At 35.8% G+C, this 17,578-nt stretch overlaps 1 protein-coding gene across 1 annotated transcript; it reads right to left on the reverse strand.

The window, feature by feature from the left end:
- Positions 1-398: 398 nt before the first annotated feature.
- On the reverse strand, positions 399-12,620 carry jam3a (junctional adhesion molecule 3a). Its single transcript, XM_056375210.1, has 9 exons — positions 12,469-12,620; positions 4,852-4,923; positions 4,633-4,746; positions 4,278-4,430; positions 3,533-3,735; positions 2,853-2,952; positions 1,839-1,968; positions 1,685-1,736; positions 399-1,564 (listed from the first exon to the last, which is right to left on the reverse strand). Exons 1-9 carry the CDS (start codon positions 12,530-12,532, stop codon positions 1,529-1,531), a joined length of 924 nt encoding a protein of 307 aa, XP_056231185.1. The 5' UTR covers positions 12,533-12,620; the 3' UTR covers positions 399-1,528.
- Between the last annotated feature and the right edge of the window lie 4,958 nt (positions 12,621-17,578).

The following is a 17,578-nucleotide window of genomic DNA, read 5'->3' on the forward strand; positions in this document are numbered from 1 at the left end:
GTATACTTTTACTTGAGTAAAGAATCTGAATATTTCTATCATCAGAAGTCATCCACCAGCTGAGTAAGACACATTAATTACAAAATCTTTTATGTTGCAATTACTGTAGGCACAAATGTGTTAAAATTGACATAGTTAAGACTCTAACTTTACAAGTAATTTATTTTTAATTACTTATTTTTACTGTAGCATATCAAGCAATTACAGGTTCAGGTACATCTGTGCACTGCCTGCACTGCACACAACGTTCAGTATCATACATACAGTCAATACTTTTTCTTTCTATTGTCACTTCCCTCTGCATATTTATGTTCAATCCTTTATCAAATTTAAATTACATAGATGAAATCTGACAATACCTTTCCACGACACAAAACAAGAAACATTTGAGTCTCCAAAACATTTACAGGTCAATTGTATTTAATAGTAACAAAATAACATGAACATATAGTAATAATATCAAATGAACAGTGGACATTTTAGAACAGTTCCTGAGTTGTTACACAAATCATTGACACTAATGTTTGAAATGATATACTGTTATAACTGACAGGCTCAACACTGCAGATACACACTGAACAGTAAATACTGTAACTTTATTTCCAACAAACAGTTTTATTGCCATATTTACAATAAGGTATGGAGTGCAATGTATGAAAATTAAAAGTTCAAAAAATGTATATATTTATGTACATTAAATACTGAGTCAAAACTGGACAATATGTCCAATACTCACAAAATAATTAGTAAAGTACAGAAGGTCACTTGTACACAGAAAACAGCACTCTAAAAATCATACTTCACCATCTTTTATAGTACATATTGATTTTGCAGCATAGTGGGATATATGGTATTCAAATTCTGTACTTGTACATACTTGTTATTGTCTGTAAATATAATAAAGGCTAATAAATTGTGCCATATCAATCTGAGCTCAACAGCCTTTTGCAATCTGCTACTTATTGCATGTATAACTACAGTATATACAAAAACAAGTTTCTACTCTTTCCCACATGAAACAAACTAAGAACATGTTTATCTTATGAACAAAGACAATGTAAAGGAGTTCTGTAAAACAATTTCAGTGTACACAGTAAAAAGTTTAAGAATTATAAAAGAGGATTTGTCCAAAAAACAAGGAGGAAGGAGGAATATAGCTTCCAGCAGCTTTTGCGATGACACTGTGGGCCAAATATCAAATTTCACAGCTTTGAAATGGTTTTATTGTATGATTAAAAAAAAAAAAAAAAACAAACAAAATACGGTGTAAAAACCCAAAGTTTCAAATGGAAATTAATACTAACAGAAGAGAATTTAAAAAGCTGTTATGTTATAAAAACCATGAAACAGTACCATAAAATTATATTAAAATTACTTTGGCAACTTGGTTAATTTGATTTTGATGTGCATCAGAGAATAATGTGCCATTTCACACCTCAAACCTTACCATCTGGAGCATCGTTGTTGCAAGTTAACCTCAACAGATTTAATTTTTGTCTTGGTTCCAGCTTATCCACTGTCTCAGCTGTCAAATGACGAATGAAGACTTGTGGCGAAAATGGCCCTGTGAGAAATAAGAATTAGAAAATGAGCATACACAGAACTCCTCCTTTAACAGTTTATTTTGTTCATAGTAAATAAGAGACACAATAAATGCTGTGTATGTTTCACAGATTTTGTTTACCTCATCTGCATCTCCATATTCAACGCCATCACTCTGTGCTGGCCAGTTGTAGCTGAAATAAATAAAGTGATAATAAAAACAAAAAGCCCTCAATGAAGTGTAGAATAGCAAAGTATTGCTTCTTTCCCTCTTCAGAGATGTAGTTTATACTCACTTATTTTCATTGTGGCCTTTTTTGTGGAAGCATCCACGTCTAAGGCAATTACAAATGGAAGCAGTCAAACAGAAGAATACAACCACTCCACCAAAGCACTTGAGGAAAATCCCAAGTATGTCGACATCATCTGCAACAGAACACAGAGATGATATCAGTGCCCATAATTTAGACTTACATTAATTGAGTTTTATGATTTCTGTTCTTATATATTTTGTTTATATTTATTTTACATGGTGCTGAAATCATCATTTGATTAATGGCTTAGCTGACCAGCAGAATAATTTGATAATCGACCAGTTTCAGCCAGCTATCAAGTAAAGATATCAAACATTTGCTGCTGACAGCTTACAAAGTTTGTATCAATATGAACATAAACCTGTTTTCATCTGATCACATAAAGTACTAAACTCTAATATCTTGTGATTGATGGAAAATAGTTACTAATTGTGACATTTTATACACTATATGGCAGGAATTTCCGACTATAACAGTTAAAGGACTTTCTGTAACACATACTGTTTACCACAAACACTTATTGCAGTTTCATTCAATACATGGTTGTCAACAGAAAACAACTTTTCAAATCAACAAATTTCAACTATATTGCAATAAATAACTTGAAACTGTGGACAGTTGCTCCATTGCTCTCTGATCCTGGGTTCAAAACTGGCCGGACTGGCTGGGACTTTACTGTGCAGACCTTACTTGGAAAGATATGCTGGTTAGATGAATTAGTCTCTCTGCTGCCTTTCAACTGGAGGTTATTTTTGACATGGGAAGATGGGTGCACAATAAGCTTGGCCTTCAAGTGGTTTAAGTCATGCGAATACTGTTGCTTGGGGACTGACTACAAAAATGGATTTTGCCTTGTTTGCTTTTCAAAAATGTTGAGTGGTTTTGTGTTTTTTTTGTATTTCAAATTCATGTTTAGGAACGAGACATAATAAATGTCAGGAGTATGTATAAAGTGCTGTTGTTTCAGATCTGTGCACATGTACGCATGTCACTCACAGACTTCCATCATTAGTGGGGCACACTGTGCATGTCCTGCATCATTCTTTGCCTGGCAGTAGTACTCCCCTGCATCCTCCTTCCTCACCCTTCGAAATTTCTGAGGAGACATTTTTAGAAATATTTCACTGCATTGACACACAGCTGCATTGTCAACAAAATGTTTAAAGATGTCTGTCTGTGGATTCATTCTTACATCACTAATTGTCTTTTACTTGTACATGTAAGACTTTTACCCATTTATTATGGTTTTGAAGAGAATCTTAAACACATTACCCTGGCTTTGGATGCAACATTATCCTCCTGTAATACTATATGCCAGCTTTTGGTTTAGCTTTCTCACTGGCTATCTTTACAAGCATGGATTGATCCTGCTTTTAGTCAAATGATGGTTAAGTGTTCATTTAGATTAAGCTGTTCACATTTACAGTGAATAAGCTGTCATTGAAAATTCTTGATGCTAAAGAGTTCCATCCACAAACACAACTGTCAGCCCACTACTTCCTCCTATTTTACTGAGACAGATTCTACTGCAGGGAGAAGAAGCTAATTTCTAATAATATAATAATAATAATGTGTTTTTTCCACACTTTTCATTGATAGTTTGTACAGACGATGAAAACTAAAATCATAGTTATAAGTCAAAAGTCATAAACAGACTCTGTCCCTGTCTTTCATACCAGGCCTCCAGTGTCAGGGTTGATGCTGTAAGAAGAGTTGACAAACTTCAGGCTGTTTTTGGGGTCCTGAGGAAGCTCCTCATTGTTGTGGAACCAGCGGTACTGAGGAGCAGGGAAGCCCTCGTTCTCCAGACATCGCAGCTCTGTTGATGTTCCCACTGTGACTGCCTCTGGCACGCTGCACCGTGGTACAACAGGTTTCACTGTACACAGACACAGACACACCTCGATCAAAAGCAGATTTTATTACATTTACAAGGCAAGGCAACTACTGACTGTTTTTGTTATTGATTGATGAATCATTTCATGCATAAAATATCAAAATATAACATCCTTACAAGTCAACAGAAGTAATCACACGAAGGAATCGTCTGACATATTAGACAATCAACTTATTTGTTTTCTTGCAGAAAGTTAGATGAGAAAATTGGTACCATGTCTGTACAGTAAATATGAAGCTACATCCAGCAGACGGTCAGCTTAGATTGGCATAAAGACTGGAAACATAGGACGTAAGTAAAATAAAATTTCCAGAATGTCAAAACTATAGCTATAAAATTTGTCTTCAACCCCCCACAAATCCTGAAATATTCCTTCCATAAAATAACAAAGGAACTTTTTTCTAATGTCTGATTTCTGAAGTGCAGTATAATTTTCCATTCTTCTGTAAGAGTATGTAAATATAGATGTGTTGTTGCCAGTCATCAGTGGTGTGGTATCTTAACAAAGCCCTAGCCCACCATACCTCTTACTGCAAGACTAATAAGTATCTCATCAAAGTCCCTTTGATCATCGATGGCGGCCACCTCGCAGCGGTACTCTGCAGTGTCTGACCGAGTGGTGTTGTAGATCAGAATGTTGGCTGGCTCTCTGAGCTGAGCTCTGTGCTCCAAGTCCCCTTTACAAAGAGAGAAAAAACACTTTACAATTGCTCATTCAAATACACAGCGTGACTTCACAGTTCAAAAACAGAATTCATTGCCAAGTTCTTTCAAGGTACTATTCATTCAGCTAAGCTTCAAGTCCTGAGACATTGCTTTGAAATTCTGTGGTCTGGTGGCTGAGGAGGATTTCAAAAAGAGAGTTTCCAAGTGGTTTACCTGCTATCTTGTTTTGAAAGTACACATAACTGGGGACACCATTTTTAATCTTTTTCCATTCAATCCTCGGGTTGTTTGTTGAGATGGACTCTATTAAACAGGTCAGTTCGATGGCTGTGGAGGAAACAGAATGCATGAGAGCAGGAGAAAGAGAACTCAAATCAGGAAGAGAAAAGCTACTTTGGATAAATAGGTTTGAGTGATTTTCCAGCAACTTACGCTCAAACTCATTTGCCCACACAATCTTGTCCGTGGTTCGAAGAGTTACCCCGACTGATGATGGAATGTGGCCTGTGGGAAAAAAAGGAAGAAAGACACTAAACGCTGAGTAACCCTGATGGCATACATAAGCTTTTTCATTAGCAAACATTATCTACTGGGCATGCTGCCTAATAAACAGTGGATTAGAGAGATAAATATAGAAACTAAGAGAGTGTGAGAGGCTTGGGATTTGATTTAGGGTAAACATATCTTATTAATTAATTCCCATGTGTGTTTAAGAAGATTAACACCTGGGGCAAAATGTGTAAGTTGTGCATTTTTAATCAACATTGCACTACACATTAGAGCCTTTTAGTATGAACTGACTCCTAGTAGAAATGTTCTGTCTTCAGTATTTGATTTGTTTCCTTTGCAGTGGTTAACAATGGTGGTTGACAATAATTGCTGCAATAACAATATTAATACAGTGGTGTCTGTAAATATTTGGTCAGTGATTTTTATTGTTTTGGCTTTGCTCCAGCATACTGCATTTGCAATGAAACCCTGACTGAGGTTAAAGTGCTGACTTTTGGCTTTTCAGCCTTTTCGTTTGAGGGTGTTTCCATGCATACTGAAGAGCCACTGGAAGCTTTCTATACACAGTCCCTCCAGTTTTAGGACAATGCAGCAGTACAATACCAATAAACATAAAAACACGGCAAGCAGGGTTTTTTTTAGTGCCAAAGTCAATTTGTTTTTCAATTTCCAAAGAGCAAGACTGAAACAAAAAGCTCCTGAAAAGGTCAAATATCAAGAAAGGACTCCAGTATTTGTGCTAAGATACAGTAAACTAACCGACTGCTGGCTTTCAGTTCTATATTTAAGAGACAGAGTAGCATTGATTTATCATCTAGCCTAATTCTCAGCAAGAAGTGAATACACATATTTAAAAATAAGTTTAACATGGAAAATTCATGCCGTAATGAACAAAAAGGTCCCCAATTCATTCAGTTATTAAACACAAAAGGCAACGTAATTGTCATTGAACATGTTTTTCATTCCATTATGACAGTAAATGCATACATAAGAAACAAAAACAAATAACAATCTGTATTGTATTCACTTTATTTCTGTGTTTGATTTGTTTTCAGTTTTTAAAATCAACAAGACTGAAACAAGTGAAATCTTAAAATAAGACTGCACTCTCTTCATGTAATGATACAAAGTAAATTTATAAACGAGGGATTTGATAATATATTCATGACGACTTCATTTTAATTATGTTGGCTATTTTAGTTCAGCATAACCTGATATGATGCACAAACACAAGAGTTTTCAGTTTCTTTAACTACTGACTTTTATGCTTGAAAGAGGTTTTCTGGTAACAAAGGTCAACAGAAAGAAAAGATGAAAGAAGAAAAGACAAAGTATCCTGTGTAACGTGGGTGGGGATACTTGATTTTTGTCAAAAACATATCAGACATTAATATATGAGCGTCTGCATCAGTAGGTCATTAGATCTCACTACTGTTTGGGTCGGTGATAGGCCTATAGCTAGAATTGGTCAGTGATGTGTAACTCATTACAGCAAAGTGCTCCCATTTCTTTTCTCTAACAAACCATTTCAGTATTTGGCCCAATCTCCTATTAAAGCATTTATTCATTGAAAAAAGCATTTCTGAAGAAGTATGCAATTTATACATTTAGTTATAAGAAATTTTCAACAAGCTGTTTTTTAAAAGCCACACGCCCTAAAACATTACAAGATACAAGAGCCTCTTCGCTAAACTGTGACACTAATTTACACTGAGGTTCACTGAATAAATAATTTATCAAAATCCCCAAACAAAACACATTCAGAAGCACAAAAATAACTTAACAGTGGGAATGTGTTTATATTTGAAACATATTTAATCAACGTCATTGTTTCCCTCTGGCACAAACAACAATGAGATATACTTATTTTAAGTTCCTTGCTTGAGTGAACTCCTTAAAGCAATTAGTGTTATTTTGTAAATGTCATACTTTAATGGCAAGAGGCATAATTCACAAGTTTTGTCGAAATTAGGCCAGTAGAATGCCAACTTAAGTGGAAAATGAGTGAGTATAGTGGGGGGGGGGTGTACAACAACAAATTAGGAAAATGCTAAAATTACAATTTCAGATGTACACATAATTCAACAATGTGTTGAAAAGATTTAAAATGCTGAGGGTTAATTAGCATGTTTCCACATTCCACTGGTACCCTACACTCAACCTATTGTGTCTGTGCCACTTCCAAATGTTGTAATTGCTGGTTACACATGCAACTAACAGCACCCATGCTGAGTAATGAAGGCATTCACTCCCTGTGGGGGCAGTATGAAGGGTTTCAAATGAAGTAGACAATAATAGTCGTCACAGCAGGCTTTGAATACAGCATGGAATTGACTCCTATTCGCCCATTGCATTCTGACTAACCCTGAGGTATTTAGTCAAAGCAGCCTTGTTAGCACACAAGTGACCCTGAGATGTACGGTATGACTTGGGTTCAAAGTAAGCTAGCATATAGCTGATGCTCAGCCTGAACATGATGAAAACATGGGTCCTGCCAAAGCATCCGGTCATATAAGCACAGCTGCAGACACTGATGAGATCTGACTCCCAGGTCTCAGCTTCCGTCTCTGTTGCTGACTTTCCCACCCTGTGCATCAAGAGCTATTTTTACCCCAGCTGTGAGTGACTGGACATCCTGAGAGACACAAGCTCATCCAACAAACGCTCCCTCGACATATGCACGTACTGCGTCCTCAGCCTTTAAGCAATGCTTTGAACTGCTGACTTAGATGCTTTGAACTGCTTCTTTTACAGCTAAAACAGTGTGGAATTGAAGGACTAAATTAAAAGGACTTATTTTCAGGAACAAAAACTACAGCTCTTTCAATTGAAGGACTAAATTAAAAGGACTTATTTTCAGGAACAAAAACTACAGCTCTTTCAAATATTAGCCATTTAATAAAATCTGCTACAATCACACTACAAAGTATCGCATTACAAAAAAACAACAAATATGTGTTAAAAACTCATCATTTCAGGGATTACAACATGATGGGGTGTAATGTGTTGGAGTCCATTTGTTTTTGTAAAGCACTCTGGAAAACTGATAAAAGGCCCTTGGAGACAACCTTTGTTGCATGTCACCCTCCCCATATTCTTTTGGTCAAAAAATGTCCAAAAAATAAACAAAAAACTTTTCTGTCTTTATTTTTAGCATTACATAATAACTCATATTGTGGTTGTGGATTACAGAAGGCTGAGTGGATATAGGTTAACCAGAATCCAAAATTAGTGTACTAACTGCACAATCGGGGGCTGTGGTAAGATGATTTTTTTAAAGGTTTTTCTCATCTCTATCCAAACAAAACAAAAAGTAGGCCGTGAGAAAGAATAACCACAGTCAATTAACATGACAATGTGTAACTAATTACTAATACAGGCTTAAAATACAGGCATTCATACAAGAATGCTTAGTCCCCCAGTGACACAATGTAGGCTGAGAAGACAATATTTTTGAATTACAAAAATAATCTCAGTGCAGGGTGGAAAGCAAACAGAGGCTCATTTTTAATCCTTCTGTTATTGTAATGCATAGACAAAGTAGGTCTATAGCCTGTTCTGAGAGAAACCTGCTCTTAAATAGCCACATTCTGCAATCCTCTTATGTGCTAAATGTGAAAACAACTACCCATCCCCATCCCTGCAACAAAAAGTTGTTGATCCAGTGCATCTATAAAAAGCCTTTTTTCTCAGACATTCCAGTGTCGTCGCTGCAAATATGCTGAAGGCAGAGTTAGCTTCGAGCAACATGGAGCTGAGTGAGGACCAAGGACCGCTGGGATTCACAGCATACTAGAGTGACTGTGTAATAACAATTAATCACTCCAGTAGATTAGATGGAGACAGTCATGTTGTCATAAATACTTGAGGGAAATGTAAGAAAGGGACATGTGAACTGTTCTTTGCCCTTGTGTTTTCTAATGATGCTGGTTCAAAAAAAGTCCCTACACTGCAGGATCCAAGAGTGAAGAAAGACTGAGGTATAATGTAGCTCCAGTAGGTTTAACTGCTTCAATCCCACTGTCTTGCTGATGCACCAGACTGCACAAAGTCATGACAAAAGATACCAAATATATCAGGCTGTATTTTAGGGAAATCTGCACAAAACATCAACAATATTTTCGTTTGATGGAATGGTGTACCAATAAAAAAAACATGTTGAGGGTATGAATATTTCAGTCAGTGTAAACTGGAGCTGCAACAATAAATCAACATTTAAAGAAATCAAAAATACTAATAATTTTCTGGTTCCAGCATCTCAAACGTGAATGATTGCCTTCTTTGTCATTTTATATGACTGATAAATAAGAGACATGTTTCACTATATTCTGACATTAATCATTTAATCAAGAAATAATCTGCAGATTAATCAATGACAAAAATAACATTTAAAAAAATCATTATTTGCAGTTCTAGTGTAAAAACTAAAACAATAAGTAACTCAGCATTTTAAATCACAAACATTGTTGAACAAATAGCTTCATTTAAGAGAAGGAACAAGCTGATAACGTATATATTTGATACTGTCAGTGTGGAATAATCATAAAGGGGAGATTTAATGAAACTGGGTGTTAAAGGATTAACACCATCTCCCTCCACAATCAGAACAAGAGGAAGAAAGCAAAATGATTCATTTTGTCTTAAATTAAATCATATAATTCAACTTTATGCACCGCTGTGTCCCAGTTATATGAAGCATGAATTAAACAATGTTAATTCTGATTCATGTTCATTATTCAAACCTAAAGGCAGTCTAAAACTAAAGGGTAGAATTTTAGAATATTAAATATTAGTCTAAACATGAATGCTACTATATTTGTGAGCTACAAGGTCAGACTTGTTTCAGAACCACAGAGGTGTCAACAATCTAATAAATATAAGATTTGCCTGTCAGGCGCTTAGTCATTTGATTCACACTTGTAGAAGAACTGGGTCAAAAGTTCAACATTTACTGACGCAATCTGCCATTTGGAACCGACCCACTCCACTGCCAATTTTCACTCAGCAGCAGCAGGGTCACCTCACAGCAAATCACACTAGGGTGGATACAACATATAACTCAGCACCAACTACACTGATCAACCAAAAGCTCCAGATGTTTTAGGGGCAGGCACGATGAGACATGTCATCTCCACCATGCAACCTCACCATGACTAACTGCATTTTCAGCTGACGCCCTCGACCTGCAGCATTGAAAACACCCCATCCACCGGCATCAATCACCACATGATCACCAAAGGTCAATACGCAAGGTTTTATCAAATCCACCACTTGCCTAGGACTCAAGTTGGTTAGAAAGATGGGATTTGAACATTGGATTTACCTAGTTTACAACTGATAGTAGAGCTGAGACGATCAGTCAATTAATCAATTAGTTGATTGTCTGAAAATTAACCAGCAACTAATTTGATAACTGATTAATCATGTGAGTAAAAATTTGCTTTTTTCCATTTTATATCATTGTACTCAGACTATGTTTGGGTTTTAGACTGTGAATCTAACAAAACAAGACATGTGGTGTCACCTTAAACTATAAGACTGTCCTTTCCTCTTAGATTATTATGCTATTTTCTGACATTTAAAAGACCAAACAAATATTCAGTTAATCAACATAATAGTCAGCCGATTAATCAATAATGAAAACATTCCTTAGTTGTAGCCCAAACTAGAGGGAACACACAGAAAGTGAAAGTCTTTCTGAGGCACCAGTTATAAAGGGTTTGTAAACTTTAATAGCTCTATTCTGGTTAATTAATCTTTTACTAAAGCTTTATAGATATAAGCCATTCATAAGAACTATTTTTGGGCTTCCAGATTAAATCTTCCTCCAGCATGACACTTTTTTAGATGGCTCTTAGATTCTCCAGCGGAAATTTACCGGTCACTGACTATCTTTTGCAAATTAAATAACATGTTGTAATGCTTATTACAAAATGATAAGCCCATTACCCTTTATTAATGGCTTGCTAACATTTATAACTCTAGACTTGTAACTGGCTTGGATGAGTCTTCCTAATGAATGTCACCGCCAGGAAAATGTCATGCTGGAGCAAGATTTTGCACATCCTTGTCAACCAAAGCTGGATCACAAAAGCCCCAGGTTCACTATCACACGCTGTACCTGTTGTGTTTTATATAAAGGAAGTGACACGGTTCTGTTTGTCCATTTGCTTGTCTGAAAATTCATTTCCAACTATTGGGCAACTATTTTAACATTCGGATTAATTGTTTCAGTAATTTTTCAAACAAAAATAGTAAAATAATGTCAAATATTTTCTGATTCCAGCCTTTGATTCTTTGTCATATATCACAGTAAACTGAATATCTTTGGGTACGTATCAAATTTGAATCTGAGAAGTTGTGATGATCATTTTTGACATATCACAGACTAAACAGTTCATCAAAAAACTACACCTGTAGTCCAAATCCCATAGAGATTCAGTTTACTATTACAGAAAAATAGCAAATATTCACCTTTGACAAGCTTGAACTTGTAAATTTTAGCCACTTTTACTTGAAAGATGAAAAAATATTTTAAAATGGTTGAAATTCTCAATCAATTTCCTGTTGACCAACCAAATGATGAATTGACTAATCATTTCAGCACTAGAGTACTGGTTTTGGGGTGCCTAAGGAAATTATGAAACCACCATGTACTGTAGCCTATAGTGAAGGGCCAGAAGGAGCAACAAATGTATACTCATTAAGTAGTATATGCTGGCAACCCAAAAGTTGTTGTTATTAATGGGTTGTAATTGATCTGCAAAGCATTAGATTTACTAACCTTTAATGAAGACATTAGTTACAGATCATAAAGCCTTTATAGATGGTGCCTAATCAGAAAGTGGTACACATAAATTCAACATGGTATTCTACAATGTATGGGCCTGTTATGCTGCATGCACAGACATACAGTGGACGCATGTTATCTGAGATGCTCTTGCAGGCCTGTGATTTCTTGAATCCTTCATGTCAGGACAGTTAGGACAGGTCTCCTCACAGTATGTTGTGGTGGCCCTCTCTTTCGCCCAAAGTAACGTTTGCTTTGTTTTCATTCTGGAAATTTCCTCACAATTACTCGTCAATGACAAGTAAACACATAATAATGTCGAGGCAATGTGTTAAAGGGTCCTATAGTAAAGAAATAAACCGACATTTAACGGTTTCTTCGTTTCCTGTGCTATTGTGAGCGGCTCTTAGCAAACGTTAACATGAACGTAAAAACGTTAAAACGTTAAGGATGTTATTTCAACTAATATACGCCATTTCTCAGGTTTGACTCGTACAACAGCAACGCAATGTTAGCGTTAATGGAAAAATACCTCACTGACATTAAAGCTGCCCAATACAACAAAGCAATACATAACGGTTAAGCTTTCTTGACAATCATCAGCCTGTTTATATCAAGCTAACGTATGGTCTAACGTTAGCACTAACGACTCCGTTACAGCTTTGATTAACTAACTTAACGGCAGCCGCACCCCCCTAAGTACAGAAATGATTTTGCAATAGCGATGTAAAAAGGAAAAATAAACTTACCGAGGCTGGTGTAAAGAACAAAACATGCCATGAGTCGCGCAATCGCCATCTTGCAGCGTCTCATTTATCTGTTACAGTTGCACACACTCAGCACCTCTGAGAGGTATGAGGATGGGGGGCAGAACAGAACAGACTGGTGGATGTTGCCATCGACGAGTTTCCATAGCTACAAGAGTTGAGGAGGCCGAGCCCTCAACGCTGTCTGACAGGCGATAGGTGGTGCCAAATATGTGCTGCTCCTCCTACAAAAAACACACAACCCTGATTGTACGTTGTTGTGGGAATGTGTCAGCATACACCCTCTTGTGGTTATATTTTTCATACATACATATGAAAATGTCTGTATGTCTGTAGGCGATAGATAGATAGATAGATAGATAGATAGATAGATAGATAGATAGATAGATAGATAGATAGATTATGCAAATTTTGTTGTCTTTGAAGTGAACAGAAGTAAATACAACCTCAGAACCAAACGAACATTTACTAACTACATCATTTGCAAGGGGTCACAAGAAAAAAAAAGTTGGTAACAATTAGTTTAATACTGTATTTTATAAAATTATCATAAATTTTTCATGTAAAATCTTATTCTGCTAAGTAACTAGTAAGAAATGAGATGCCAAATAAAAGTGGTGGGATAAAAAGGACAATGTTTTTCTCTGAAATGTAGTGTAGAAGTATAAATTAGCAGAAAATACAAATTCTTGTAAAGTACAAGTTCCTCAAAATTGTGCTTTACTACAGTAGCCTACTTGAAAAAATGTAGTTACTTACTTTCAACCAGTAACAATTAGTAGTAACAATCTAAGAATGTACTAATAACATATCAGTCAGTCATCATTTTTCTGCAGAATGAGTTTTATTTTCAAAACTCTACTTATAATTGAGTATTTTTACATTAATGTATTAGTACTTTTAAAGATCTGAGTAAAAAAAAATCACTAGTTAGCAAATTACATATTTTGTTGATTTTTAAAGTGAAAAAAGTAAGGCAATATCTGTAGCAGACGGACACAAAAAATGAGCTTTTCTTCAAATGTTAATGCACTGTTGCATTTTATTTCATTAACTTAAAAAAAAGAAAGAATTAAAATTATTGTGGCATATGTAAAATATGGACACATGGGTCAGTACTCAATAATTAGCAATTAGAACTTCATCTACAGCACTTGTTTGCAACTCTGGCTTATCCAGATATTGCTTTCCATATTGCTGACTTTAGTGATTAGGCTACAGGTAAGGTTTCCGTATGATGACTCTCCCACAAAGACCCTGTTTGTGCATAAATGCTGCACAGTGGAACTGCACAGTGAAACTTTCCTGCACCTTCTTTTCAGTCATATGGGTTTTTTTTGTTTTGTTTTGCTTTTCTGCCCAGCAGACATGCAGGTTTATCTGAAACTTTTATTGGTCTTCCAAATCTTCAGTTCAGCTTTGACTTCCACGGTTTCACTTTTCTACCATGTCATGATGATGTTCAGAATCATTTTAGATCTTCAGTCAGTTGCCTAGAGGAGCCATGGATGTTGAGTGTCACCACAAGGTTTGAAGAGTCAGACAATTTAATCAGCCGACAATTCTTTACCTGCCTCACAAATCCTTACATTGAGTTAGATAAGGTTAGATAAAGTTAATGAAGTTCCGATGAGTTTACAAGTAGAAGTGTGCCCACATGCCTCAGTTACTGTTTTTTTTCTATTATTTTTTATGGTTAATGTAATAAAATGTAACAGTGCATTAACATTTGAAGCTGTTAGAGTTTTCCCCTCTAAACTTCTCAGTCTTCACAATTTCAAGGATACTGGTTAAAGCATCTATATCATATGGAGATGATTCAGTCATTACAAAAGCAGAAGATAATCTGTACACAAACCACAATTGGCTGTTGCCTGTAAGACAACAATGAGGGTATGAGCAGCTTTAATAATCGCTACAAGGGCATCAGGGCGGAAGATGGACCGTTCACAGACAGGAAATGCCTGTACATCATTGTGCTTTTTGATCTGTAAAGTCAACAACAGTTTTTCCGCTGGATCAAATACTCATTCCCAATCCTACACCAAAGTAAACAAACAAATAATAGGCCTAATAATAATAAATATTACCATGGCATCATAAAATCACTAATAGTACAAAGTGTAAAGCAGAACATTTTGCAATATCTGAATTCTGCACGAAAACAGCAATAACCCCTGTAAGCAGGTCTGTACTGCTGGCAACAAAATGACCCTTCAAAGATTCAGTTAATGTAATTTATTTTCGAGTTGTATTTATTTGCATTGCTTAAACATACTGTACATAGCTGCTTGAATTCCTGCAAATGAACAGCAGGTGGCAGTGTAAAACCAGAGATTATTGCACCTGACAAAAACAGACATCCAAATAACAGCACCATCTTATGTTAATGGACTATAATAATACTCATAGCCTACTATATACATAGTTGATTTTCTGTTTTTTGGAGTAAATCTTTTTATGTTACAGGGAATATTGTCACAGAAAACAAGCTGAATTTAAAAACAATTTTACAGTCACCTAAACTCCCATATTGATGTTGCAAATATTGGAAGTGTGTGCCCTCTGAATGTTACCCACTCACTAAATATAGACAGTAGTATAGGTTGCTACGCAATCATTCCTGTGCTGAAAGGTCCCTTCTTGCTGCCCTTTGCTGCATCTGTTAGAGAACTATATATTTCCATTGTTTTATGAATGCAGTGACACAAGAAAGAAATATACTGGTTTGAAATGTTTTTTCCCTGAGAACAGACAGTTTTTTTCTGTCATAGTAATTTCCCTGCAAGAATATTTCATATGTATGCATCACAATTGGAAAAAAGTCTGGGCAGACATGGAAGGATTAGTGAACGAGCTGACTGGGCATAAGCACAATAGTAACAAAAGGTCAAGGAGCCTTTGTCTGAAGTGACTTAAAAATTCTCATTGGAAAGTCAGTCAAGTGACTACAAAGAGATGCAAAACAACCACAAAAAGAAAACAACAGACAAAGAAATACAAAACTACTAGAAGAGATGCAAAATGACCATAAAAACTATAAGAAAGATACTTAAAATGATCACAGAGACTATACATAGGCACATCATTTGTAATTGTTTTGTGTCTATTTCAGTTTGGGTGTCTTGCTCCTCTGCAGAAGGGGTGGGGGGCTATAACATGTCTGTGCCCAGGGGCCCATTGTCTCATAATCCATCCATGTGTGCAGGAAATAGTAATATTTAGCTTCTTCATGCTTCAGTCAACTGAGGTGAATCTCATTCTGAGCCAAATTACCATTACTGTGTCACAATAAGTAATATTAGAGGTGTTGTTCATTGGCAGCTTTATTTCCTGTGGAATGTAGATGTTGTACGTAATGCACTTTTTTTTTTTTTTTGTTTACCTCCATGCATCATTTGCACTGTGAATGTATATCTTTCACAATATGAATAATCCATTATAGTGTAGGTTTTTTATCCACTCATTTATTCAGTCTCAAACTCATGAGCTCTGTTCCTGCAAGCCTGACAGACAGGTCTAACACCAACCAAGCTATTTAAGGTGTTGAAATAAGCACAGGATATTAAAGCATATCTGCCTGCAGTATTATAAAAAAAAGACCAACACTGAAATTACACTGCAAATTTCTTCTACATAAAAGAAGATTATAACAGGATGAATAAACAAAACAAGTTTATGTTTTATATTCTTCTGTATGAGTGTTGACATCTACAGTATATCAAAAAACATAACACAGAGATTACCACTGTATTGCGGTATCAATAAAACAAGTGTTGTTGGGTTTTATTAGTTTAAAATGCAGACAAAGCCTCATAAAGAAGATAGAATATTGAGATGTAAGATTGTTCCATGTAAAATTTGTTTTCAACACTTTGATTTTCATGATTTAAGTACATACAACGTAAAAACTGTTAGATTTTTCTCTTTGAAATTTAGTTAAACAAAATATAATATTTGCTCAAATGTAAATACCTTAAAAGGCACTTCAAAATCAAGGCCTTTAATGCTCAAATACATTTTTCCCTCTTAGCACCTAATTCAGTCATGTGAAGTCTACCTTATCTTAACTGCTGGATTATTATAGAGTTTTAGCTGAACACAGAGAAACAGTTCACAGTAGTAAATTTGTTTTTATTTGTGCAAAGAGTTACAATACACCAGCAATATACCCAGAATAACTAATTCTTGTTTATCTCAATGCAAATATAAGTGGAGATGTTAAGAGCATGCATGCAGATATATGATGCATCGTTATAAACCTATTCAGCGACAGTGGACCAAGAAAGGACAGAATAAATTCCAAAAATACAGCCAAATGTGAATTCCTATTGATATTTTAAATCATTATTTAATATATGTGATTGAGGGCAAAGTATTATACAAATCCAGGTTGTATTAGTGGATGTTAATGTGAGCCATTGTAACACATGATCTCAACATTTACTACTCAAGATAAGTAGTACACAGGTTGAATAGATAATGGCACTCCAAGTCTTAAGTGATTCAAAGAAATACTAATGTGTACTATATATGGCTGTATATTGGTCATAACTGTCACAGTTTCTTTGATGGATATTCTTATCTTGAAGTAACCTTCTGCGAGTGTCAAAAACCTGCTCTTTGAAGATTCCCACAGAGCTCCCAACCCCCTTCCTGCAGCTATTATTAGTGTGCTTGTGAAGCAAGACATTTCTTCTCCTGCTAATATTTCTTCTTATTATTGTTCTTTCACTACCTCTGTAACTTAAGCATATTTAAGATATATGTCTACATTTTAACTTAAAGCTGGAAAGATTCCTCTGGATGTGCATGCTATTTTTGCTCTCTCCTCTCAGAATTTTATATTGCATACTGAAGATTGCAGCTGACACACATTCGGCTTTGGATTTCATTAAAAAAGCTGCAGCCAAAAGTGTCAGCGGGGCTCCTCAGAACAGGAGTGGGACTTTAAGAACCAGCTTGAGGTTCAGATAGGGAGGTGGCTCAAATTCCCAGACATGACGATCAGAAGGAAACGGCAAACTAACAAAGCAGGAGAGGACGAAGTTTCACATCCTGGTGGCTGAGTGACTTAAGATACTCAGATTAA

This window comes from Seriola aureovittata, chromosome 4 (assembly GCF_021018895.1).
Source record: "Seriola aureovittata isolate HTS-2021-v1 ecotype China chromosome 4, ASM2101889v1, whole genome shotgun sequence".
NCBI lineage: Eukaryota > Metazoa > Chordata > Actinopteri > Carangiformes > Carangidae > Seriola > Seriola aureovittata.

Excerpts from the sequence above, each read along its gene's own strand:
- jam3a (XM_056375210.1), bottom strand. The coding sequence starts at position 12,532 with ATGAGACGCTGCAAGATGGCGATTGCGCGACTCATGGCATGTTTTGTT. Across the intron at positions 4,747-4,851 it reads GTGGGCAAATGAGTTTGAGC|CCATCGAACTGACCTGTTTA; the intron begins GTAAGTTGCTGG and ends TTTCCTCCACAG. Across the intron at positions 1,969-2,852 it reads CCCACTAATGATGGAAGTCT|ATGATGTCGACATACTTGGG; the intron begins GTGAGTGACATG and ends GTTCTGTTGCAG.